Source organism: Eptatretus burgeri, chromosome 13 (assembly GCF_056783735.1).
Source record: "Eptatretus burgeri isolate ZD-2024b chromosome 13, Ebu_testis_v1, whole genome shotgun sequence".
Lineage (NCBI taxonomy): Eukaryota > Metazoa > Chordata > Myxini > Myxiniformes > Myxinidae > Eptatretus > Eptatretus burgeri.
This window is the reverse complement of record NC_140973.1, coordinates 14,998,949-15,026,915: the sequence shown is the minus strand read 5'-3', so window position 1 is coordinate 15,026,915 and position 27,967 is coordinate 14,998,949. Positions and strand designations below refer to the sequence as shown.

Here is a 27,967-nt window from a genome sequence, read left to right as displayed (position 1 = left end):
CTAAGGTAAGAGTTTGGGTTGTGGGACCGCGTTGGATAAGAGATTTATTCAAGAGGAAAAATTGAATGCTCAGTATGTTTGTAGAACACCTGCTTCAGGATATGTATTATGAAAACAGCATTTTTAAACTTGTGCAATTAACCAATTAAGTAAGCAGAAATACTAAGAGTTATTTTGTTAAGGTAAGAAGTTTTACAAAAAAAATTTAAGCTAGAAAATGTACTAAACATGAATAGTACGTACAATTCCACACCGAGAAGTCTGCCATGGAAAAGTTCATCAACAGAAAAAAGAAAAAGAAAAGGATTATCAAAAATTATATTATTTGTAAAAATCATAAAAAATAATCTTCCATTCCATCCATACTACAGCTGAGTGCAAACTTTCAGATACCAAAGTCTAATGAAACAATTGGTGTCTGTAACATCCTCCAGAAGAGACCAAAATTGTGCTCTTATTATATTCAAGACAAAAAAAAATTGTAGTGGAGTAATGCACAAAAAGGTTTTTAAAAACAAAAAACAAACAAACAAAAACCACAAGGAAATAAACTGTCAATTGTTTGATCTCGAAGTGAAGGCTGAGGAAGCTTGGGCTGCCAAGGCCTTCGGTGCATGTGGTTAGAGCGCAAGCAAAGTGGCAGAGCTCAAGGATTCGGCCGATTGCTCAGTTCCGCTGCTGCTGCTCTGTCGGAAGGATTTTGCACATGTGAGGCCCTCGCTGCCTGCAGCCGTTGTGTTGCTGGATATAAACAGGAAGGATGAAGGCGCCACCGAGGGCACGTGGCGTGTCGGCGGCATGCAGGTTGTTCTGGAAACGGACGAGGCAGTGACAGACTGTGTGCCCATGTCCATTGGCTCTTGTTTGATTGTCACGTATGGTAGACTGTTGTCGATGGGCATTTTACATTGTGCATGGTGTGCTGCCAACAGGAACTCGAGATGTTCTTTTTCCTTCCGCAGCGTGTTGATGATGGATTCAAGATTTTTCCGCTCTTCTTCAAGCTCTGATGTCTCCTGTTGTAAGAAAGAAGCATTTTATTTTGAAGATGGAAACGAACCTACTTTAAAAGGATGATGTTTTTAGGAGGCAAGCAAGACTCAACCAACCGAAGTTGCATGAAGTGAGGCAAAAAAAAAAGCATCAATTGGGGGGGGGGGGTAATTTAGTTATTAGCTCACCTGGGCTTAAGTCCAGTGAGCTATGTGATTAAGCCAAGTCGTGAGTGTGTGAATAAACACCAGTCATTATATCACTTGAACCAAACACATGGCTTTGATGAAACTTGGCCACAAGCTTCATGTCTGATTCTGAGCAAAGGTATATTGACCACATTAAAATCTTTGCTCATTAAGGGGGTCTACTGGAGAGTGGAGTTTGACCCCCCCCACCCCCCAAAATAGGTATTTGCTCTCTTTACACACTATTTCAATGAAACTTGAGCACAACCGATGTACCAAAGTGAATCGACTGCATCAAAGGTGCGTGGGGGGGGGGAGGAGTTATTGACCCCCTCAAAAAAAAAATATATATATCGGTAGTTGCTCTCTTCTCCAAAATTACACACAATTTCGATTAAACGACCACAACCTTCACTACCCGTGATAAAGCAAAGTTTGTTCACAGAAAAAATAATAATAATAAATCAGGGTCTCAGGGCATCTGTGGGGGGTTTGAATGACTTGCTTCTGATCCAGGTGAGCTTCAGGACAAGCGGTCCTTTTTTTTTTTTACACACACAGTGGAGTTACAATAGTAAGAACATGAATTTAAAAAAAAATACAAATACATTCAGAAAGTACAAAAAAAAGAAAAGAACAGATGATTAAAAACTGCTGTACATATGACACACACGTGAGTAGAAAAGATAAATGAATAAAGGAATGGAAGGAAAAAAAAGTGTAAGAGAATGAAAGACAGGAAGTGTTTTAAACCATGGTCGTGGGGATTGTGGCTGAGCTCACAAATTCCAGTCTGTCTGTGAGTTCTTTCCGACGATTGCGACACTTTGCTGCTGCCAGCTTGTTCCGTTCTCGTCTTATCTTCCTTTTATCGTCTTCATGGGGACTCAGCTGTCAAACAAAAAGCACCAAAATAGAAGACCTTATTATATGGAAGATGACATCAAATTAGACGAGCAACACACAAGGGTAGAAAGGTTTCACAACAGTCATGGTTTTCATAAGGGCAATCATTGTTGGAACGATTCCCAAGTTTAGGATGATTAATCGTTTTCTGTGTCTGGACAAGCCAGAGCGACATTTTTGGTCTATACACCCTGGTCATGCAGTGTATTTGGCTTAGAACGGAAATGCAGGAAGATATCGTAACCCTCCCTCCACGTTACCCCAAGGATGTTCTGGAATTTCGAATTAAGGGTCTTGTCATAGATATATCAAGGAAGGGATGTCCTGGTTTTAGAGTAGGCGGCAAAGTTTTCAAAAAGCAAGTGAATTTGGCTTCGATAATCACAAAAGCCCAGTGTTGGCCACACCTAGTGCCTGCTCTTGCTCGATACTTTGTCCACCAAGAAGTACACTTTGAACCCAGACCGGTATCTGAATTGAACAGCTGCAGCACCTGCCTGGAACTTGTCTGTTGTCATTGAGAGCTTCTGGAATTTTGAAAAAGCCCACTCTTACTGGCCAGAAGCATTGCCAGGCTTGTAAAGAGAAGACTACACCAAACCCTGCCCCACGAGCCCAACCGCCCCACCCACGAAACATTCCCTTAAAGGTCATAAACCAATTTTTTTTTTTCTCAGTGCGAAGAGAAAGGATCAAGTCTCAAAAGAAGGCATTTTGTGATAAATTTCAAATACAGGGAAAAAAATTGTTTTTTAAAAAAAGTGATTAAAAACTAGTAAGCTTGTTGGGAGGCCTGGCTATTGGCAACCTTCTGACCTGCAATGTCTTCGTCTTTGGTTCGTGACGTCACGTTTTCCTCCAAGAGGATAAACAATTTTCTACACTTGCTCTTCACATCTCAAGTTACCCAAAATTCCATTCATATTCTTTTGTTGTGTTCCAATATTTTTCTGGTGGAAAATGGGTTTGCTTTTGAGATGGCTTCATGTTCTCCGAGTGGCTCAAATTTATATCCCTGCATTCTACAAACGTCCATCTCTCTTGCAATGCGGTGACATATAGTCCTCTTCCAATGATGATGTGGCATTTCTCTTGAACAAATATGTAACGAGTCATGCAAACCAATAGGATCTTCTTCTTCTTCTTCTTCTCTTCCGTCGTTTATGTGACACATCGTTGGAGTTTCCACCCAGCCTGAGAAGTTTCCACCCAGCCTGAGAAGTTTCCACCCAGCCTGAGAAGTTTGTTCCAGACGAGTAAGCCGATGTTTCTCAGTGTTTTAATGTCGCTCAGCATAGCAGAACTCTTGTAAGACGAATAAATTGACGAAAGGCGTTCACTTACTTTTGATGAGTAGTAAATGCAGATGTATCAAAATATTAAGATGTTTACGTCAAAAAAAAAAATCATAGTCATTAAAAGTTATTTCTGAGGGGCTGGCAGGATGGACGAGATGTATATGCACTCGCCTCTGACTTGTCTATCCCAGGTTTGAATCCTGACCCAGCTATAAACTGTCATTGTGGTGTTGCGCAGGCAGGGCGATGTATTAATGTATGTGCCATCCCCCGAATGGACGTTAAACTGGGTGTCCCGACTGTTGGGATAAGTTGGTGGACGTTAAAGATCACACGGTGTCGTTTGCGAACACGGTGAGCTATAGTCGGCACCCTGAGCAAATTACAAGTTCTTGCCATAACCTACAGAGGGCATTATATCAGCAGCATAGCCAGGCTCCAGAAAATTATATTACCTTCAACCATATGCTGCATTAGAAAGAAGAAGATGATGATATTTTCACAAGTACAGCATTTTTCCAGGCAATTATAATTATGCACCCATGATTCGGACCTTTTTGACACTTCACGGCAAGTGAACCCACTCCTTCCATTTTAAACTTTAATTTGGTACCTTTTGGATCCATACCAGCATTAGAAAGCTTGCAATTACTGCAATAGCTCCTTATTTTCATCATGCTACTGGGAAGATTGATTGTGAAAACAACAAATCCGAAATGCTGGTGAACCCATCAAATTCGGTTCATAAGTCCAAGGAGGCATAAGCTTCATGTGAACTTTGACCTCAACCGGAGGTACCAAGGCATCAAGACTTTTAAACCTCAAGCAGCTATTTCAAAAAACCAATTTTGGTGGTGCTTCACGATTGTCTATGGAGATGCAGACTTCCTGTTTGCTGGACCCACCCAAAGATAAAGCCATGTGCACCTACCTGTTCCTCAAGTCTCCTCCTTCCCCCGCTTGAGACACATGCCGAGCGGATTACTCCAGGCCGTGCCGTGGGGTTACCCCCCGGGGAGAAATGCCCATGCAGAGTGTGTGGCCCGTGAGGTCGAACGAGCGATTGGATGACGGATGGCTGCACCATCCACTGCATGTCGTGGCTGCCCGTGATGGCGTTAAGTGTGGGCACGAAAGACCGTGCCATTTCTGCTGCGTATTCCTGCAGGAAGCACAGTTTGTCCATATATATACTGTATGTATAAACAAAAAGCACAGTGAAGCCGTCTGAAGCCGTGTGACTATGTCTATTCATCACGTACTGTATGAACATCAGTTGTAACTTAACTTCACATACGTACGTCTTAATTACGTACTTTTGGAATGCAGCTTTCAACCCTCAAAGACTGCTGAGACCCCCTCGACCATTGAAGACCCAAAAGACCATTTTAGATCCCTTCACTACCCTTATGAGCCAAGAACCTTTTGACATTTACACCCCTTAGGAGGAGAGGAGATTGGGACCATACTCTGTGCAGAGTGTTGGTGCTGCTTAAGCAGTCTCCTGGACGATTGGGCAAAATCCTGGACGGGTCGCCACTCTGACACAGGATACTAGCATGCTGGCACTCATTTTGCCGACCTCGGATGACTGGCAGTCAACCCCACCCTGTATTAATACAACAGCTGAGGGAGATTTCAACTCAGGATCCTGGGATCCCATGCCCACCACCCAAACCATCAAGCCAACACCAGGCATAAATGTATCATGATTTGGTATAAATCATGACAACACATCTTTAACAACATGTGGAGAGGCGAGCATAGTGAGCCGATTCACACTCGTGTGTGTGTGTGTGTGTGTGTGTGTGTGTGTGTGTGTGTGTGTGTGTGTGTGTGTATATATATATATATATATATATATATATATATATATATATATATATATATATATATATATATATATATATATATATATATATCCAGATCATTTATGGTGACCACTTTTGCATGCACTGTGGAATATGATCAATCATACATTTGCAGTCCAAATCCTAATCATACAGTTTGTGTACAATTGTAGTAATCAACGATTATGTTTGGCACTTAAAAAATTTTAAGGTGCTATTCTTTAAGAAACATATTTGACATAACAACCAGTGGTATGCAAATCATAATGGGTCACACAGATTTGTGACACTTCCTTTTGGCCTTGGTTTGAATCTTGGCCCAGCTATAAACTGTCATCCTGGTGTTTCACATGCATCAATCAATGTGCGTGCCGCCACTCAGATGGACGTTAAGCTTGGCGTCTCGTCAGCTGGCATCCGATGGTGGACGTTAAAGATTCAACGGTGTCATTCGCAAAGAGTAGGCGAGCTGCCGGTGCCCTAAACAAATTACAAAATCCTGCCCTGACTGACTCCCAAGAAGGCAGATGGAAACTACCCAAAATAATCCTTGCCATGAGGCTGGGCATGGCAGCACTGAATCCACCTTTGGGCAGAGATTATAGTTTCACACCCACACACACATTCAGGTCAGAGATCCAGAGACAATGCTTTAACTGGGATATACAAGGAACTTTGATGTAGGAGGTGGCCATTTGTCCCATATCAACACTACTAATTAAATATATTTGTTTGTTTACCTAATTTCAGTCAGGGGGTGGTGGAGGGGGTGTGGGCAGGTATGGGGACATCACTAAGGTCTATGTCTATGTGTAATATATATATATATATATATATATATATATATATATATATATGTATATGTGTGCTTTATAGACTTTCCCTCCCTCCATCCCTCCATCCATCTTGCTTGTTTTCGAACTCTTTCCACGATTAGTCACTTCGAGGACACTCGAAAGTGATAACCACATCGTGTGATAACGTGATTCGTATGAGTCAGCAGCTGTCAGCACATATCGCACTCTTTAATGGTGGCCCATATGTCTTGTTTCTCCGTGTTAGTGTGTGCCCCCCCCCCCCCAATTGAACTTTATTCCATCGACGTGCAGTGATGACATCATTACGTGTTGCTGTTTTTATTGATTAGCAAATGACGAGTCAAAAACCGATTCAAATATCATTTGCGAACAAGATACTGTGTATATCGAAGAGCGTCCATCCATCGGTCCACCCCAGATTTGGTTCCAGTCCCAGGGACCGGAGTAGTCACGAGTCCTTTTGTGGGGGAACGAGTCATTGCCATTGGTCCTCGACCCCCTCCAGCTGGGTGTTCGTTCCTTGTAGTCTTATTTATTTGTTTGTTTGTTTGTTTGTTTGTTTTTATAATCTTTGACACCGGAGATGTCATCACTTCCCTCACCGTGAATCACTCAAGTCCCACTCAATCACGTTGAACAAACAAACCTCATGCTCGTCGGCGGACTGCACAGGTGTGTGGGCGCGCGTCGGCGGCACTCGCTCACCTGTCCGAAACTCGCAGGGCTGGACGTGCTGGAGAACGAGTCGTTCGAAAGACCGGGCGACGCCACCGAGGACACGTGGAACCGACACGCGCCGTCGTATTCCGACCCAAACTCGGTCTTGTACATGGTTGAAGGACGTTTCTCGGCGTCTCCTCCACCACCGTCCTGACTCCTCGTGAAAGGTAAAAGTTTTTTTTTCTCTTCCTCCTTTCACCGTCTGTTTGCTCCCTCGTACCCAACCCCTGACCCCCCCACGACGACACCGTACGCGCGTCTGACCATGCCCTTAATGATTCAGGACGCTGGAATGGGAAGTGCCTTTTATCGGCACCACCTGGGCGGGGCGACGACCCGTGGCCGAGCAGGAAACGGAGGCGCCGCCGAGCGGGGGAGGAGGAGGTGCGTTGAGGTTGGGAGAGAGGCGCTGTGATTTGAACCGCCGCACCTCACGCGTGGCGGTGGCGTTTCCAAAGCCCCTCAAAGAGCCCTGCTGTGAGATAATCGGGTGGGATGATGATGATGATGAATTGTATCGTGCGATGCAGGAATGTTTTGAAGAGGGGTGCGCCCCTCTTATTGTGACGCTCTATGACGTACGTGCCCATATATGGTGCTGCGGCATCGTGCACCTTGGAGGGAACCCCGATGCGGGGACGCACCGTGCTTGACCCGTCTAGGCATGCTCCTCGTTACGAAAATCAAGTCTCGCCTCTCGAGCCATCACTCAGAAGTGTCTTGCGATGCTTCAAACGGAATGTTTGGAGCTTTATTGGAGACTCCGGAGAGACTCTCTCCACCCGTCGTCCCCCTCCCTCCTTTCGTAATGCTGCTTACGTAAGAGTTACCATCGTTTATATTTGCACTCACATTATTAAGCGACTACTTGTAGTGCTGTTTGAACATACTAGTGCGTGGCCGTACGTGCAAAAAAATAAAAATAATAACTTTCAAACCGCGAGCCACAAACAACCACACAGGCCATTCCTTCGCTCTCGTAAACGACGACTGGATTGGGGCATTGTGTTTATCTATAAATGCGCATAAGAAATCGAGAAATTATTAGAACAAGCCGGTAGGCACACATGGGTAGTCGACTACCCAATAGAACCTGACGCGATTGGCCCGTTCGGTGGGGAATGACCTGAGGATTAAGCACAAGAAAATTCATGATTCGAGCTTCAAGGGTTAATGCTGCAGATTGTTTTTTCATTAAAATACCCCCACATTTAGAGGTTTTTTGGCCGTTGCTAGGCAATGGAGGGGTCCATTGCAACGGTTCTTTCTCACACATAACTAGGACATACCATGAACCAACCATACCAATTTCATGTATATCTGACTCATAGTCTCTGAGATATAACGAACTTCGTTTTTTTTATTGTTTTCGACCAGGGTTCATTCAAAGTCTATCTTCTCCGACAGTTTTCATAGGATCCGGCTGGAAATTTTTGACAATATGGCTGAATGTACTGCCCACAGTTGCTCGTGGCCCGATTTTTGATTTTCGAAAAATTTTTTTTTTGATGATTTTGAAAATATTTCAAAGTCCCGTTGCTAGGCAATGGTGGTGTCCATAGCAACGGTTCTCATTTGCACACAACTAGGTCATGGTATGAACCTACCAACCAAGTTTCATCGAAATCACCATTGTATTAACGGAGCACTGGACCAAACAGACAGACAAACATATCGACGGAAAAACTGATAATAAGGGTAGAACAAATTTCAAATTTTTTTTTAAAAAAACATTTTTTTTTTCGACTGGATCGACTACCCAATACACGAAGTCATCACTATCCGGAAGTGGTGCGTGCCCATACGAAATGTTCACATGCATTCCAAGAATTATCGCTTGCATTGAAGTAACAACGAATATCAAACGAAAAAAGAAGAATTGTGACGTCATAGCACCACGTCCTGTCATTGGTTTGGTAAATGAATGGCCATAACTTGGGAAACACTTGGGAAACAGCTGAAATGGATGAACAAGAACGATATCAAACCTTGACAAGGCACTTACTCAGGTCCCCAGCGTCAATTGTGACGTCATATCAAACGAAGGAGAAGAATTGTGATGTCAATTATGATGTCATAGCAACGTGTCCTGTCATTGGTTTGGTAAATAAATGGCCATAACTTGGGAAGCACTTGTCCGATTAATATCAAACCTTGAAAAGGCAAATCTACAGGGCCCCAGCAATATACCTGGCAAGTTTCAATTAGATCAGACCAGTGGTTGTCGAGAAACAGCGGTCACAGACAGACAGACACACAGAGATTGCTGGAATTATAGATCGATATGTTTGGCCTAAAGGATTATTGATTAGGGGATTACTAAGATAGGATAAATATGTGAGACATTATTCCACCATGTAGGTCATCTAGTGCAAGATCGCTGTTCCTGAGATGAAGTTTGCAAGACATCTTGGGGGAAGGACAAAGGAAAGGCACACCTTGACTTTTAAATGCCGATGTCGCGTCACCAGGTACACAGCACCTGTGACCAGAACAAACCACCAATTATTATGAATGCGATTATCATTACAGTACACACCTATAGGTTCCATGGGCATGAACCACCACTCACAAACACACACCCAGGTTAGAGTCCTGTTCACATTATCAATTCATCTGATCTTCAACATCCTGCAACAGCAGGTGTAACTATGACTAGGTAATGGTGAAATCAAAACGTGTGGATCACGTAACCACTTCCACGGCCACCGATTACCACTTCTGTGTCAGCCACAATGATTCCCACCTCTATTGTGGGGTCGGCCAGGGAACGTTTTTGGCCCACGTCTTTCACGAACCGGCTGGCCAGGCATTACGTTCGAGTGAAGGTGACTGGGGGAGGGATTTGTAATTTGCTCAGGATGCCGGCGATAACCCGCCGCTTGCTCCTCGTGAAACGTTTAAGACGAGACATTTAAGGTCCAACAACGAATGCTAACAGACGGGATAGCCGGCTTAACGTTCATCCAGAGGGACGGCACGCACACATTGATGGCAAAGTACAACCGGACAGTTTCTGCCTCTGCACGATTCCATCGGACAAGCGCTGCTCGGCCTCGGAGAGTAGGTTTATTTATTTACTTATTCGCGTGCAGCCTGTGGCTGGCTGGCTGCATCATTTTTTTCTGGGGGTCGTGGTTGTGCCGCTGATGCAGTGGCCCTGTTACCAGCACACTGACACTCATTTCGCTAACCTCTGAAGAACAACAGGCTGAGTCAACCCACCTGGTGTTAATTCAACGTTTCGACAGGGACTCAATCTGAAGACCCTTTAACATCTCAAGCCACCTTAACCGTTCAGCCAACACCAGGCATGTACAGCATGTCATGAAGACGCCTGCATGTTATAAACAGGAGTCCAAAATCAAAGCCAATCTGTAAACCGATACTTTGGACGGAGTGATTCATTGATTTTAGATTTAGCCAAACTACTACTACTACTACTACTACTACTACTACTACTACTACTACTACTACTACTACTACTACTACATTAACGGCCCTAATTATTCCTACCTTCTTGGGGGTCGGCCAGGAAACGGTTTTGGCCTGTCTTTCACGAACCGACTTGCCGGGCATGACTTTCGACTAAAGGTGATTCATCATCATCATCATCATCATCATCATCATCATCATCGCCATTTGCGGTGTTGGTACTGTCGAAGTAGTTACAAAGCTGCAATTCTGGTCAGGGCAGGGAATTTGTCATTTTTGAGGGTGCCGCGATAGCTCGCCGGCTCTTCACGAAGGACTCTTGCAGGATCTTTAACGTCCACCGATGAATGCCGGCAGACGGGATGAACGTTCAACGTCCGTCCGAGGAACGGCACACACATTGACGAATCGCCCTACCTGAAACACCAGGATGGCAGTTTATACCTGAGTTGGGATTCAAACCCAGGCTAGACAGCTCAGAGGTGAATGTGCGGACCTCTTGGCCATCCTACCAATCCTGAAGGTGATTGCTCCTGCCTCACATCTTCCTTAGCTTCACGCCATGGAAACCAAGACCTTCCAGATCATTGGAATCCCTCGTGATGAAGCTGAGTCTATGGGCCTATCACTTCACCATCACCCATCGGTTGGTGGTCTTTCTGTCTGCTACGGCCTCCTTTCTGGTTATGCACCCTCTGCTCTTTCCATGCTTTGTACCCCCCAAAGTATCTGCAGGGCTCACACAGTCCACTATCAACCCCCTTCTTGCTGAAACTACCGAAATCCAGGATCACTTCTCACCTCCACTCATTCGTTCCTCCTTTCTCCCACCTGTGGAACCAACTTCCACATCCTCTTTGATCTCATTCTTCCATCTAGGTCTGCAAGACAACTGTTCACCACCATCTCAGATTGTCCCCAATCCAAAACCATGATCTTTTCTACCCTCGTTAACCCAATCCCTCCTCCTTCCAAATTTCCAATTTTCCCTCCTGAGAGTTTCCTTCTGCATCCATCTTATCCACCCCAAGCATCCTCTTCTGCCCCCAATTCCTCCCCACACCAATTGTTTGTCCAAGTTTGTCCAAGCACCAGGATGGAAGTTCATATTTATCTTTTAACATCATCTCAATTATGACGTATAATGGCTCCCAGGTTAGCTTACATCTTTGCGGATTCACCTTTGAGCTCCGAAGTCTGGGTTGGAATCTCGACATCCAACCATAAACTCCCATCCTGGTGTTTCACATGAAGGGCGAGGCATCAAGCATGTTAAACCGTGTATCTGAAGCATGTTAAACCGGATGATCCGGCAACAGTTAGTTGGTGAACATTTGTTCTTCGACGATGAGTAGGCGAGTTATCACCGGCATCCTGAACAAATTGCAAATTCCAGCTCAAATCACCTTCAGTCGAACGTCAGGCCGAACTGACTAGCCCGTTCATGAAAGACTGAGGTCAAAAACGTTACCGGCTGATCCCACAAGAATATGAGAATGACCAGGGTTGTAGTAGTAATAGTATTAGTAGCAGTAGTTATGTGTTTAACATCCCTCCAATGAGTTGCTTTATAATTCCAATGATGACGTGTCAATTTAAATGACCTTCGGTTTAAAATGTGGAAAGGTCATTTGATAATATAATTGTTTTGAAAAATGCTCAGAGATTAGATAATGCTGACATGAGTTCTATTGTTCTTTTGAGCTTTTGTTGAATAGACAATTTAATTTGCTGAATGCTCATTGGTTGATATCTATGACATTCAGCAGTGAACAGCCCCAAAATTGGAATAATAATGCGAGCAGTTGAATCCCCAATCACCCCCACTCCCTTCCCCAGATCCTCTTTCCCTCTTCTTCATTGTGTCTCCTCATCTTCAACCTCCTCACCCTCATCCCCCCCCTACCACCACCCTCCTCTTACATATACTTTCCTTTTCTCATTCACTTCATCCATCTCCCCCTTTTACCCCCACCAAGGAATGTCAATAAGAAGGTGGAAAAAATACTGTAGTCGAAGTAGTGACTTTTAATCCAATGAGTAGTTTCAGTAAAACCTGTGTCATTGCTCCAATTTACCTGCCGAGACACCTGGATGAGTATGACTCACCCGACGAGTTAGCACTTTGAACAGCACAATGAAAGATCTGATGGACGTGTAAGACAATCAGTCTCCATGATGAGCTCCTCTCAGGCGATCATGTGGATTCAAGGTCCGAGGGTTGTGCCTTGAGCAGTGTCTCCTTTATTACCTCCGCCCACCCAAGGTTGGTGGAGGTTTATGTTTTCACCCCCTCTCTGTCTGTTTGTGTGTTTGTGTGCATGATATCTCAAACAAGCTCGAATGAGCTAAGATCCTCGTCCTCTTAATGACGACGTCATAAAAACGAATATGACGTCATTGTGATGTATCAGGTTTGCGATAAATAATTAGTGCTAATGCCCGGCTTGATTACCGCAAACAAAATTCAAACAGCTTGCCCGGTTTCGGAGATAATGGTATAGGCGATTTCCATTAGCGGCGATATTATGACGTCAACCTTTTTTTTCTAGGAAGAATTTCCAAAATCGGAGATGGTTACTGCCTGTGCGTGGGCTTTCTGCATATGCATGGCAAGTTTCACGAAGATCCGATGAAAACTCTGGGTTGTGAAACAAACAATGTCAAAAAATAGGAATGATGTCATAAAAATTGATATGACGTCATAGTGATGTATCATATGTGACAAATCTGTCACATTCATATGTGACAAATAACAAATTCATCTCTGATAATGCCCTGTTCGATTCCCGCAAACATAATTCAAAAAGCTTGCCTAGTTTCAGAGATAATTTTTTAGGCGATTTCCATTAGCGGAGATATTTTGACGTCATAACTTTTCTTCTAGGAGGAATTTTCAAAATCGGAGATCGTTACTGTCTGCGCAGGGTATTTTTACATGTATATGCCAAGTTTCAGGAAGTTTCGATGAAAACTGTAGGCTGTGAAACAAAAAAGTCCACAAGAAGAACAACAACGTGAGTGAGATGTAGAGATCCTCCACGAGGATCTAAAAATGTCAAAAAATAGGAATGACGTCATAAAAATTGATATGACGTCATAGTGATGTATCATATGTGCGGTAATTCATCTCTGCTAATGCCCTGTTCGATTCCCGCAAACATAATTCAAAAAGCTTGCCTAGTTTCAGAGATAATTTTTTAGGCGATTTCCATTAGCAGAGATATTTTGACGTCATAACTTTTCTTCTAGGAGGAATTTTCAAAATCAGAGATGGTTACTGTCTGCGCAGGGTATTTTTACATATATATGCCAAGTTTCAGGAAGTTTCGATGAAAACTGTAGGCTGTGAAACAAAAAAGTCCACAAGAAGAACAACAACGTGAGTGAGATGTAGAGATCCTCCACGAGGATCTAAAAATGTCAAAAAATAGGAATGACGTCATAAAAATTGATATGACGTCATAGTGATGTATCATATGTGACAAATTTGTCACGTTCATATGTGACAAATAACAAATTCATCTCTGATAATGCCCTGTTCGATTCCCGCAAACATAATTCAAAAAGCTTGCCTAGTTTCAGAGATATTTTTTTAGGCGATTTCCATTAGCGGAGATATTTTGACGTCATAACTTTTTTTCTCGGAGGAATTTTCAAAATCGGAGATGGTTACTGTCTGCGCAGGGTATTTTTACATGTATACGCCAAGTTTCAGGAAGTTTCGATGAAAACTGTAGGCTGTGAAACAAAAAAGTCCACAAGATGAAGAACAACGACGTGACTAAGACTTAGAGATCCTCCACGAGGATCTAAAAAGTTGTAGACGGATTCGGATGAAACTTGGTGGACAGGTTGAGTGTGTGACGAGGAAGAATCGGTTCAATTTTGGTTTACATCCGAATCCGAATCCGGATTCGAGAATTATTTGATTTTTTTTAAAGTGATTCTTCACCATTGATAGATCGGGCAAAAACGATGTATATAGCATGATATTGGGCCCGATATGTTCTTGTGGATCAGACATTGCGTGCTGGAGGTATGCGCTCTACTGAATGTCCTTGTGGTTTTGTTTGTTTTCCACCTGGTAGGGGATTTGGCCCTTTGGGAGGGGGGAAGACAAACTTGAAACAGTTCTGCCTGCTTTACATGTAGTTTGAATCCCCATTGCTTACCGCTTCTGTCTCATCACGTGATATACTTTTGTGCAATGTAAGGTCAAGCAAATGATTGCAATTTATACACCTCAACTGTTAGACCCGAAACCGATGTTATATTATGGAAGCTTTACAAAAAAAACAAACATGGCCTGTACTATCAAAATGGCAGATGTACAAAACTCAACACAACACAGAGGGATTGCAACAAATACAGTTAAGAATTACGTCCGATGTATTATATTTGCAATAAGTAATACAGTCCAATAAATGAGATTATCCCTGGTAGGATTAGGAGTGAAAGGAGCCATTTGTCAAAACATTGCATGTTGGAATCCATCCATCAGGACCACACTCTGTGCAGAGCGTTGGTGCTACCTAAGCAGTCTCCTTGACTATTGGGCACAATCCTGGATGGATCACCACTCCGACACAGGGTACCAGCAAGCTGGCACTCATTTAGCCAATCTCAGAAGGATGACAGGCAGAGTTAACCCCACCTGGTATTAATTCAACAGTGAGTAGGATTTGAACTCAGGCTCCTTGGATCCAAAGCCCACCATCCTAACCATTAAGTCAACACCAGGTATATATTGGAATGAGAGCATTGTAACTTTACCATGCTGCCCCCTAACAGGAGGGTAAGGTGATCTGTAGGACCACCCCCTCCAACAGAAGGGTAAGCCCATCTTTAGAATCCAGACATACACACGTGTGCATACATACATATACACACGCGCACGAACACATACACACACGGATATAGATACTTTGAGGCCTGGTGTGTCTCTATTCCTCTTGAAAGGTCTTTCTTTGAAACCCATCCATGTGTGGAGATAGCAGCCAACAACAGCAACTTGCACGCACACACACATACACATACATGTGCCAACACGCACAGAGGTGGATACTTTGAGACCTGGGAGGGCTCTGTTCCACCTTCTGAAACACACATATGGAGATGACAACTAATGACACACACACACAATTATATTTCGGATGCCTTAACCAAAGCATCATTGCTGGGAACGTGGCTGTGCCACTGATGCATCGCCCCTGTTTGCACGAAGAACGTACTCATTTTGCCCACCTCGGAGAATTGGGACTACCAACCACCACCGTACACAGGATTTTTGCAGAAAACACTGAAGATTTATGCCGACAAGGTGCAGATCCTGCAGGAACTCAAACCAAACGATGGACCCAAATGCAAGGTGTTTGCCTTGGAAATGCTCAGCCGCATCGAGGATGACGACTACCTGAAAAAGGTCATATTCACAGACGAAGATTGCTTTTATGTATCAGGAAAGGTCAACAGGCACAATGTGAGGATCTGGAGCTCTGTAAACGCCCGCGTGGTCATTGAACACATATGTGATAGTCCAAAGGTCAATATGTGGTTTGGCCTTCTCCATGACCGCTTGGTGGGTCCGTTTTTCTTTACGGAGGATACAGTGGCCTCAACAATTTACATGAACATGTTGGAAGGATTCACTTTCCCACACATTGAAGACCTGCAACCAGATATCATTTTCAACAGGAAGGTGCTCGGCCTCGTTCGGCCTTAGTCATTCGAGCCGTCCTGAATCAAAAATTTCTCTTTTCTTTGCGGGTTTCTCAAATAAGTTGTCCACAACACCAAGATGGCAAACCTGCAGGATCTTCGTTCTCGGATCACAGCTGCAAGAGCACTGGTGAATGTGAACATGCTGAGCCGAGCAATTCAAGACCTCGTGTACCACCTTGATGTCCTGTGTGTGACAAACGGAGCTCACATTGAAGTGTATTGATGGTATGCACAAAACTTTTTGAGTTTCTGTATCATATAAGCCAAAGGGTATCGTTGTATCATTTGTGGTTCAAAATATATGAACAACCGGTCTTTTTGGAACACCCGTATAAAGATAAGAAGCACTTACTCCTCCATGAGCCTCCCTCTTGTCGGGGTAAAAAAATTACAGAAATACAATTAGGAGGATTGTTCACTTAAAAAAATGTTTTCAAGTAAAAGTATATATATTTGCATGCAGCCTGTGGTTGCTGGTTGCATCATTGCTGGAAGCACAGCTGTCACTGATGCAGTGTGTCCCCCGTTTCCAGTAAGCTGCTGGTACTCATTTTGCCAACCTCGGAAGGATGAACAAGTTGAATCAACCCACCTGGCGTTATTTAATGGTTGACAGTGGGTTTAACTCAAGAACCATCAGATCTTAAGCCAGCCATCTTAACCGTTAAGCCAACACCAAGCTTTTTTGTCCAATGTGTGGAATATAACAGTTTTGTCATTGTCAACCAACGACGCCATGGAAACCAAGACCTTCAAGATCATTGGAATCTTGAGCCATGAAGCTAAGCCTATAGGGCGATCACAGACAGGTCGGTGGTCTCTGTCTTCTGCCACCTCCTTTCTGGTCTTGCACCATCTGCTCTTCACATGCTTTGTCCTCCACCCCTCCCCCCCCCAGATAGCTGCAGGGTGCACATGGTCCACCATCAACCCCCTTCTCGTAAAACTCCCAAAATCCATAATTACTGCTCACTTCCACTCATTCGTTCTCCCTTCATCCCACCTGTGGTCTGTGGAGCCAACTTCAATGTTATTCTTCCCTCCAAGTCTTCAAGACAGCTATTTACCACCATCTCAGATCATCCTCTATCCAAAAATGACCCCATCCAAATGAAAACCATGGGTGAAAAAAGCCCACCCCAATCCCCCCTCCCCCCCAAGCCAACCTCCTTCAAAACATCCATATATTCTTTCATAAGAGTTTGCTTCCATATCCATCTTGTCCACCCCAACTTCCTGCAGCCCAGAAAAGGATAAATAGCCAAAGCAAAATTGCAACAACCATTCCTCCATTGCATGCCATCCTCTACCAATCAAGCAGTGGCCTCCCCCTACCCCTCATTATCCCCTCATCCATTATTTCTCCAAGTCTCCCTCTATTTTGCCCCTCATCCCTCCTATCGGTGTGTCCCCTCCTCCTCCTCTTTCCATTGTTCCTTTTGTTCTGTTGTGCCATCCGTTCTATGTTCCAGCTCCTCCATGAGCCTCGACTTCGTATACAGAAAAAAGACTTTATATCAGGGCTACAGACGTACTGATAATTATCCCTGTATTATGTATTGGATGCAAGATCACCAGACTCATGGAGGAGCTTGTCGCAAGCAGGACAAAGAGTTTCATCGGCATGTCAGTGTCCATTAATCACAAAGACCCTCAGCAGACAATAGACAAGGACTTGTAGTGAGTGAGAGTATGGGATTTGAACCTGGCGTTCCCTGCATCAAATACTTAATTCAAGGTATTTCTCGATAGAAATGCAAAGTTTTGTTATAAACGATTTCTTGTCCATATTAACAGTCGGTCCGTGCGACTCCATAGCACCCGCTGTGTTGTTTTTGCACCGAATGGCGCTCGTCCTCCGCTTGTACTATGAACCCGCATTACGTCATCCTCAGCAGCAAGTTGGTCCTCGTTGGGACAATAACATGTTCCCTTCCCCATTGTAATCGCAACCTCTCGCTATCAGGCCTCGAGACACAGAGGAGGGGTGAGAGGTGGAGGGTGAAACACAATCACACACATTCATGACGTCATCGAGCTCGCATGACGTCAAAGCTCCCAAGCTGTAAAAGCGGTTTTCCGCCTCGGAAAGTTGGTTCCAGATTTTTGTTTTTCCTCCCGCACCCTCTTGTGTCCGGACGGTCCTGGGCTCATCATATTTTGTTGAAATAGTGTCAATCTTTTCCTTCTTTTTTTTTTTTCCACCCGCACATCTGTTGTTGTTGTTTTCCCCTTGTAAATCATTTTTAAAATGTCAGACGGAAACTTTATAATATGTCATCACTGGCTTTCTGAGCAGCGTGAATTGAATTATCCCGACGACGTCATCGCACTGCAAACAAGACACAAAACAAATGGGACCTTGCACAACCTCATCACTACCTCATCACTACCCCATCACCACCGCCATCACCACCGCATCACCACCGCCATCACCACCGCCATCACTACCCCATCACTACCCCATCACTACCCCCATCACTACCCCATCACTACCCCCATCACTACCCCATAACTACCCCCATCACGACCCCATCACGACCCCATCACGACCCCCATCACTACTCTCTCTCTCTCTCTCTCTCTCTCTCTCTCTCTCTCTCTCTCTCTCTCTCTCTCTCTCTCTCTCTCTCTCTCTCTCCCCTCTCTCTCTCTCTCTCTCCCTCTCTCTCTCTCTCTCTCTCCCCCTCTCTCTCTCTCTCTCTCTCTCTCTCCCCCTCTCTCTCTCTCTCTCTCCCCTCTCTCTCTCTCTCTCTCTCTCTCTCTCTCTCTCTCCCCCTCTCTCTCTCTCTCTCTCTCTCTCTCTCTCTCTCTCTCTCTCTCTCCCCCTCTCTCTCCCCCTCTCTCTCTCCTCCTCTCCTCCCCCCTCTCTCTCTCCCCTCCCCTCTCTCTCTCCCCCTCTCTCTCTCCTCCTCTCCTCCCCCTCTCTCTCTCTCCCTCCCCCTCTCTCCCCTCTTCTCTCTCTCCTCCTCCTCTCTCTCCCCTCCCCCTCTCTCCCCTCCTCTCTCTCTCCTCCTCCTCTCTCTCCCCCCAATCTCTCTCCCTCTCTCCCCCGTCTCTCTCCCCCGTCTCTCTCTCTCCCCCCAATCTCTCTCTCCCTCTCTCCCCCGTCTCTCTCCCCCCCCAATCTCTCTCTCCCCCCAATCTCTCTCCCTCTCTCCCCCGTCTCTCTCCCCCTCTCTCTCTCTCCCCTCTCTCCCTCCTCTCTCTCCTCCCCCCTCTCTCTCTCTCTCTCTCTCCACCCCTCTCTCTCCCCCTCTCTCTCCCCTCTCTCTCCCTTCCTCTCTCTCTCCTCCCCTCTCCCTCCCCCCTCTCTCCCTCCTCTCTCCCTCTCTCTCCCTTCCCTCTCTCCTCCTCTCTCCCTCTCTCTCCCCTTACCCCCATCCTTTTACCACATGCATTTTGCCTCCGCCTGTCTTGCCATTCAGACAAACTTGGTGGCCAGGTTGTGACAAGTCCGAATTGATTGGATTTTGGTGAAGATCTAGATCCTGCCCGTCCATCCATTATTCATTGGGACCATACTCTGTGCAGAGCGTTGATGCTGCCTAAGCAGTGTCCTTGGCTCTTGGACACATTCCTGGACGGGTCGCCACTCCGACACAGGATACCAGCAAGCTGGCACTCATTTTGCTGACCTCGGAAGGATGACAGCAGAGTCGACCCCACCTGGTATTAATTCAACAGCCGAGTGGGATTTGAACTCAGGATCCTAGGATCACAAGCCCACCACCCGAACCATTAAGCCAACACCAGGAAATAATCCGGCCTATCAGTGGGATGCAAAACTATTCAGCTTGGCGGAGGTATGCGCTCCACCGAGTGCCGTTGTAGTCTTTCATGGGATACACCTAAATGCATGCATTTGCTCTACATCGAGAGCTATCGTTCAGCCAGTGGACCAGTTCCATTTAATTCTGATGCAATCTGTTTGGATGCAAACACCATTTGGATAACAAAAGCCCAGTCTCAGCTCACCCACGCTGTCACATCCTGTCAATTCAGCTGCTCCTACCGAACCAATTTGGGGTTTATTAGATAGCAATGGTGATACTAACTGCTAAACATGTTTCACAAGTAAAGTAGCTGATATTGAACCTCATGATGAATTTCACATTGGCGATGTCACCCTTGTACCTTGGTAATGTGTTGACAACCACTCTTTTAATATAGCTCTTACTTAGATTGGTTTGTCTCAATGTTATTCAACGTCTACAGTACCAATATTCACATCTTTCATGCACTCTATCCCATGCAAATATATTTTGCGTGCTACCCTCACCTCATTTAGCCCACAAGCCAATGCGGTTTACTAGGGTGTGGCCACTCACTGCACGAGCAACTTCTCGGAGCCATAGGTGAAAGTTAGGTAAGTAGTGAATACCACTGGTGGTAGTCCATCTATGGAGTCCACAATATGTGGCTGATTGCCAAAACAAAGGTGCTACCTCTTCTACAACACTTCTACAGCCACATTTAGTGAGCAGTATCAAAACAACCATAATCTATGTTGAAATTTCAGGGCACCAAAAATGATAAAAAAAGGAGTTGTTAAATTGGTACTTGCATGGCTATTAATTATTTCAGATGCAACCTTTGGCTGCTGCTCGTATTATTGTTGGCAGCATAGCTGTGCTGGTACTCATTCTGCTGACCTTGGAAGGATGACAGGCTGAGTCAACCCACCTGGTGTGGTTTGGTTAATGGCACAACAGGGGCACAACTCAAGACCCTAAAATCTTAAGCCAGCCACCTTAACCGTTACACTAACACCAGGCTCACGTGAATGGTTAAAAGCATGTACATTGACACTCAAGAGTATGAAGATGATAAATACAATGCCTACTCACCACTTGTTAAGTGAATTGATTGAAGAACAGTTGGAACAGAACTCGGCAGAGCACATTCCTCTGCCAAGCTGAACAGTTTGTTTTGTATCCCACTGCGGCCTGATCTGCATCCAGACATTAACCAACATCTAATCTGCTTGTTCTGGTCACCTTTCCAAATCATCCATCAAGTTTTGTCATCACCCGTCCATACCCTTCTGAAATATCGTGCTGTTGTTTTTGACACTATCTCTCAATTGCTGAAGAATCACTCAAGAGTTCTAGTATCTGGAACCAGATCCGGACTTTCACCAAAATCGAATAAATTCGTTCTTGTTATACAGCCAACCTGTCCACCAAGTTTCATCCGAATCGGTTCACAACTTTTTAAGATATCCTGCTCACAAACAGACAAACAAACAGGGCTAAAACATAACCTCTGTCCACCTTTGGTGGTGGAGGTAATAAACGTTCATTGGTGAAAATTCACCTTCAGGTTCAAAATAAAACCCTCTCCACTTGGGAATCACCAACCGATGATATGAAACAAATGGCAAGCAGTATCGAGAAAACTAAATAACTCGCGAAAAGTCTGGGATAAAATTTTTTGACGTCTCAGAGATAGACTCAGGGAAGACGTGGAATGCTCCTGAATAATAAAAGACGAACACTTCTGGCAAGCACAAATATGGTGAAGAATTCAAGTGAAGGTAGAATCCACAACCAGGTCGCGTAAGAGACGTCCCGGGAAAAGTGATACTTCGTTGGGTATAACTCCAATTTGGAGGGGACTAGAATTGAGCTCCCCACCAGGCCGTGAGTCCTTCCGTCCTCTTCATCACGTTGTCCTTTCCTGACCAAGTGACGTGATTCTCTCTCGATGAAGATCGTCCGAGAAATAAAATAAATCGCCTTTTCTCCTTCCAAAACCAGGCCAAAGTGTGGGGAAAAAGTATCCAGAAAAAAAAAATTAGATTGCATCCCATTTGACCCTTATTTCATGTTCTTACCTTTGTTTGGCTGTTAAATGTGGCTTAAAAGGTGTTTGCTGGGCCATAGGCCTCAACTTTAGGCAGGAAAATGGGGTCATATTGTTGCGGAAATGGCCCTTAGTGTGTTATTAAATATAGGATTAGCCCAGATTCCCCCTTAAATGCATGTTTAGTCAGGTTGTTCGGTAATTGGACGTTACATGTGTGTCAGGAGGTGTTGCAGGCTGTCCAGTGTTCGTACAGTGGTGGTGGACCAGGAGGTGCCTTGCTTATTTTTCCTTCCCCTCTCCGAACTATCCCCGCCCAGCGCTCTGAGAGTGTCAGTCGGCGAGACGTGTCGGCAGCCAATTGGTGGAGGGCAGCTGCAATCTCGAGCGATGGACCAATCACGGGTCCCCGGGGGAGTGTCCAAAGGTGTGCGCCCCAAGAAGGAAAGGTGGAACTGCCTGAGTGTGGAGTCGCGATCTGTTGTATAAGGGAGAAACTGCCTGAGCGTCGAGTCGGGCGATCGGCAGTAAGAGGAACTGCATGAGGGTTCTTGCGATCGGCTTTCTTGAAAAGGCTGCCCCGAAAGGCAAGAGGGACTGGATGAGGTCAGTCTGCCTTATGCTGGATGAGAAACGGCTCGTGGGAGTCTGCGATCGGCTGTAAAAAGAAACTGGCTGCTTTCTGAGTCTGGGATCGGCTTTCATGAGAAGAGCGAGCCCCAGGAAGGCAGGAGGAACTGCTTGAGGGCCGAGTTGGCGATCGACTGTATAAGGGACGGCTGTGTCTGTCTGCAATCGGCTGTAAAAAGAAACTGGCTGCTTTGTGAGTCTGGGATCGGCTTTCGTGAGAAGAGCGAGCCCGAGAAAGGCAGGAGGAACTGCATGAGGGGAGTCGGCGATCGACTTTGATGAGGAGGTCGTCGACAGGTTCATCCGGAGTCCAGTGAGGGAGCCTCTGACTGTCCCTACTCACTGCACGGCTCGACACATCTTGTAATCCCATCGATCCAACCACGGAGCCCAACACCCCGATTTGGCCTAATCTGGTGAGCAGGCCAGGCCTGGATTTGTATGCTGGACCTTGTGAACAGCCAGCTGGAGCATACCGTGGATCTTCCACTCTTGTGCCATCGACCTTACGGGGGCTGAACGCGCTGACGCGGGTGCACAAGTGGTGCCGGGAGAAGGAGTACGAGCGCCATTTTTCCACACTGCATGTTCGAGCTTGGGCGCTCAAATCCGTTGACATCGGCTTCTCACGAGCCGCATTCATGCCTTTGACACTTTTCCTCTCGTCCATGAGGCATCACCAAGTACTCTGTGTCTTGTCTGCACGTTGTCTGCATGTTGTCTAAGGTTTATCTCGCTGGGGTTCCCTTCCAAACCCGTAATCCGTAGCTCCCTAGTTAAGAGCGGGTTATAGATTAATTATAACGTCCGTGAATGTTTTGCTTGTGTCGTGTTCCCCGATGTGTCCCCAATAAATTTGGCTGATTCATATGAAAGTTGCCGCATTGAGTTTATTCGTGCCATGCTGAGGAACAATTCGCTTGATTTGTATTTAAAACCAAAATGGTTACGGACTGGCAGACTCCGCTCGGTCTCTGACAAACCCAGTCTATAACCGGGTTCTATTTCCCTAATTGGCAAGGCACAGGTGTACTTTGGTATCGTGATCTGAGGGGCGTAACCCGAGACGTGTGCCGAACCAGCCGGCGTTATAACCCTTGAGACGGCGGTGCTGATAAGTGACGCCGAATCTTCAACATTTGGCTGTCAAGAGTAAGGTGCGGAAGTCCCCCACCGCCTGATCTATAACAATATCGGCCCAAGTACCAAAAGCGACTGTAACTCAACTTGGTACAGGAGTATGCCCTGCCCCTAGTTGGGGCTCGGACCAATAGCGAGCGAGCAAAGAGGGGTGAAATGCATCGGTTTGAAGTGGGCGATAGAGGTTATAAAAGGCATGGGTTAAAACAGACACAGAGGAGAACGTTCAACGAAGCAGGCTGCACTCCATGAGCTGTGCAAGTAGCCAAGCCCCACCTTGTCCTGTCAGTCTCACGCCCTCCCTCCGGGGTGTGTCGTTCCTGCGCCTTGCCGCCTTGGGAGCTCGATTGCAGGGCTGGACATTGCTGCATTACTCCTCCAAACAACAGCACGGGTTTGAGCTTGGCGAACCCTGCTGTCTTTGTCGTGAATCCCCAGTCTTTAGTCGCGTGTGTCTGAGGCCTTAAGGCATAGATAAGTAAGGACTTGTTACCGTCGATGATTTGTTCCATGGAGCATGTATACAGCATGGGTTAATAATTATTGGGGATTTATTAGTGTGATCTCTGTTCTGTACATATGTCTTTTGCACCACACAAATACAATTGTTGAACCTGACTTGGCCTCGACTCATTCTGCTTGCTCACGACTGTCTCATCTGGCAGTTCTGCGGGCATCTGTTTGAGATGGAGTTTCGCATGGTCATGAACCACTAAGAGTCCAGCGGCATGGGACGCTGGTTGCTCGGCCAGACAATAAGATCTGTCCCGTGTTAGCCCCAGCACGACGCTTGCCCAGCACAGAGATTCCAATTGGCACGGTTACGTGACATTGGGCACGAGGACCTGGCAGGGAATCTCTGTGGTGGGGGACAGACGTGGTCGCTACACGAATCACTAACACCGCGGGAGATGCAGCAAGGAGTGGTGGCCAGTCAGGTCAGGACTATAGCAGGGCTGAGAGGCACAGTGGGGGTTGCCAGGTGATTATGAAAAGAGGGGGACAACGAGGAGAGTAAGGGAGACAGTGGCATTAAGGGTAGAAAGTAAAACAAAACAATGGGAGATAAATGAAAATAAATGTGGGTTAGAGCGAGAGTCAGAAATAGCGGATTGGTTTTGTGCAGCGCCAGAACGGGAGACAAGGGGCAGTCTTTTCTATAATTCACGGACAGGTGTTTGTGTTTGCTTGTTGCGTTACTCCTCCTGCAGTTCTGAGCCGATTACATCCAGACTCGCTACAAAGGTTCAGCAAAACCACAATTTGTGTATAGGGGTGTTTTTATCTTTGCCGTTGATCTTGGGGAGGGCGGATGCAAATTCTCTATGTAAATGTGTATCGTGTAGTGCCACTCCAGATGGGAGAGGGTATTACAAGTCGCCACCATTGACAGCACAGTCTTTCTGTCCCCACATTTTACCGTGCAGTGAGGAGTTTTGAATCATAAGCAGGAGGTGTGTTTTTGCTTCATGCACGAAACCCGGGTTATTTTTTATTTTATTTTCCTGAGCGATTGAGGCAGCTGTCTGTTGTCTATACACTGCCCAAATAAAGGTATGCGTCAGAAGAACGTGCTCAATGCTTGGAACAAGGTTATCGTCGGGCGGATACTCTGTTCGTAAAAATAAATAAAGGAGCAACATGGTGAAAGATTTAATTGCCAGGGCCAGGAAGTTAAGAGGAGAGACAGAACAGGCCCTGGTGGAGGTAGTTGAGGCATGTGCGGAGGAAGATTCGTGCAGGGCACGCACACCCCGCAGGAGACATGAGAATCCGTGCCGGGTGAGTTGGCGATGCGATGCCATGTGATGCGATCGTGAGGTGAGGCTGGAAAAGGTTGCACCGGCCAGGTTCGTAGACACACAAGCGAATGGTACAAATGGGGAGATTGAGGGGCAGGTAATGGGGGGCTGGTCAGGGACTCTCTCCACAGGGAAGTGTGTGCAATGTGCAGTTTCCGCAGGCGCACCGTTCAAATCCGCACACGAGGTCACGGTGTGATGGAGGTTACGCGGCCAGCTTGCAAGCCGTGTGCTTTGTCGTATTTTGTTGCCGTACTGTGGCACCAAAGCTACCCGGCTTGTGCCGGCTGGCATGGGTGTGGGGGAGGACTAGCGTGCAGGCACGAGCACGTGCATTTGTGGTGAGTGAGGCGGGTAGGTTGGACAGAAAGAAGGAAGGAGGTACGTGTATGGGAAGCCGTTAGAGACGAACTGTTTTAGTTTAACTTTTAGAATGGCTTCCTCAGGGTGTAGTGTGTACAAATCCGATTCGGGGTGAGCCTGCTTGGGGTGAGCAAACGGTTCCGCATCTGGGAGCATGCATGCGTGCAGGCCCATGCAGGTTAGTTAGCTTGGTTTTGAATGCTCCCGCTGAGTTTAATGGGGAACCTGACGGTTTAAACACAAACGTTGCTGGTGGAGCATGCTTCACCTTCTGGTAAGCCTTACAGAAAAGGATGGGGGTAGTAATGTAAAATGGGGTAAAGGATGGATCCCCCAAGAGCCTTGGAAGAAAAGAGCAGGAATTTGTCAGGCAAATTCTCATGGTGTCACCCGCAATAATTGGCAGAGATGTGGGAGCACCAAGACGTGCAGGGAGGGGGTGAGGCCAGACGTGCACAGAGGACCGTGCAGACGAGACAGCATGACACAAGGTGTGCCATGCGGCGTATGCGGAACGTGCAGCAGGCACGGCTAAAGTGGGTGCGGCGACCGTGGTTGCAGGAGCTTGAGGGGGCGTGATGGGGGCTCTGCTGGAGGTCCCGTGTGCACTCTGTACAGGTACCACGGTAGTGGACGCTGGCGAGTTTCGCGGACTGGAGCCTGGGTCCGTGGTGGAAACCACGTGGCCCAGTGGGAAGGATACATTAGAGGGCTAGAGACTGTAAAAGCAGGCAGGTTCACCACACTGTTTAGAGATTGGAAGGGATTATGGATGACTGCATTTAAATTGACGATTTGGTTTAATTTTCATTTGTGGATTGACGGACAATGAAGTAGAGCCTTCCTCTTCTCTTCCTCATCAGTCCCGATGATCTTCCTCATCAGTCCTCATCAGAAGGAATGAGTGTTGAGTGATGAGGTGCATGGCCAAATTTTTTTCGGGATTGCGGATTGAATGAATGGTGTGAGTGTGGAGCGAAGACTCCGAGCTGTGGAGATGAACATTCGCCTTCATCGGCATTCGATAGTAGGGGGGTTCAGATGTTTTGGAACGACGGAGTTGGTGCGGGTAGTAGAAAAGTTTTGTTTTGCAAAGGTGCAAGAGTAAATTGGGGGCTGGGAGTGTGGCTCATTCATTGGACGTTTGTTTTTTTTTTGTACACATAGTCGAGGCTCATGGAAAATCTAGCACACTGAACGGATCAAGACAGAGCTGGCCAGAGACAGGACACAAAACACGCATACATGGAGAAGGCTACGCGACTCGCCAAGTTCGTACCGGGCAACCAAGCCGACTGGTGAACCGTAACAATATATATATATATATATATATATATATATATATATATATATATATATATATATATATATATATATATATACCAATGTTTGTGTTTGTATCACTCTTTGAACGATTCTATTGAAAAAAAAACAAAATTAATTATCTGCTCCACTATATCGTTTATTCGACATCGAACCTTAATTGTGTTTCGAGAACACCAAGCTCGACTTGAGAACCTTGGAAGAGGTGATCTGAGAGCAGATACACCACACAATGCCTGGTATAGGCTTAATGGTTCGAGTGGTGAGTTTGGGATCCCAGGATCCTAAATTCAAATCCTGCTCAACTGTTGAATTAATACCAGGTGGGGTTGATTCTGCCTGTCATCCTTCCGAGGTCAACAAAATGAGTACCATATCCTGTGTCGGAGTGGCGACCCGTCAAGGATTGTGCCCAATAGCCAAGGAGACTGCTTAGGCAGCACCAACGCTCTGCACAGAGTATGGTACCAATGGATGGATGGATGGATGGATGGATACACCACACAGTGAAGAAGTATTGATGTGTCATCTGTACATTCCACCCTTGCAGATGAATACTGTTAATGTAAGATACAAGTTCTTTTTTAAAGGGATGAAAGGCCCTTAAAATTTACCTCGTACAGCAGATATTCTGACAGCTGACGGCATTTCAGTGAGGGCTCACCTCCAGGCTTTTGTCCGTAGAATCAACAATCATACCCAAAGCAGACCTTCCAATACCAGTCGACAACGGCTGGTGTTTGGACAATAATGATTTGCAACTCCGGCAACCCACTCGTTACCCAGTGCCCACAACCCACTCGTTACCCAGAGTACACAGAATGTGTCGTATGTAGATGTCAAAAGTGAAACAAATCCAAGGTGTGGCTACAGTGCTGAGCGACTGCAAAGTGCAGGTGTGTGTGTGCCTGTCGTGATGGTGCATGCCAAAGCCACAAGAAAGTCAATCAACACGAATCCAGGTGATGA

At 45.9% G+C, this 27,967-nt stretch overlaps 1 protein-coding gene across 2 annotated transcripts in view; it reads right to left on the bottom strand.

Moving 5' to 3' along the window:
* Nucleotides 1-27,754, bottom strand: part of LOC147013901 (fos-related antigen 2-like) — a 28,585-nt gene extending 831 nt beyond the window's left edge. The window contains exons 1-4 of one of the 2 annotated variants that reach the window (XM_085851244.1): nt 27,613-27,754; nt 4,317-4,547; nt 1,965-2,072; nt 1-1,016 (exon numbers count right to left, since the gene is read on the bottom strand). The exon at nt 1-1,016 is cut by the window's left edge and continues 831 nt beyond it. In XM_085851244.1, the coding sequence (XP_085707370.1) occupies nt 621-1,016; nt 1,965-2,072; nt 4,317-4,532 (720 nt within the window). In that variant the 5' untranslated portion in view covers nt 4,533-4,547; nt 27,613-27,754 and the 3' untranslated portion in view covers nt 1-620. Of the gene's footprint in view, nt 1,017-1,964; nt 2,073-4,316; nt 4,548-6,758; nt 7,057-27,612 lie in introns of those variants that run through there. The other variant, XM_085851243.1, reaches the window with a different exon arrangement.
* Between the last annotated feature and the right edge of the window lie 213 nt (nt 27,755-27,967).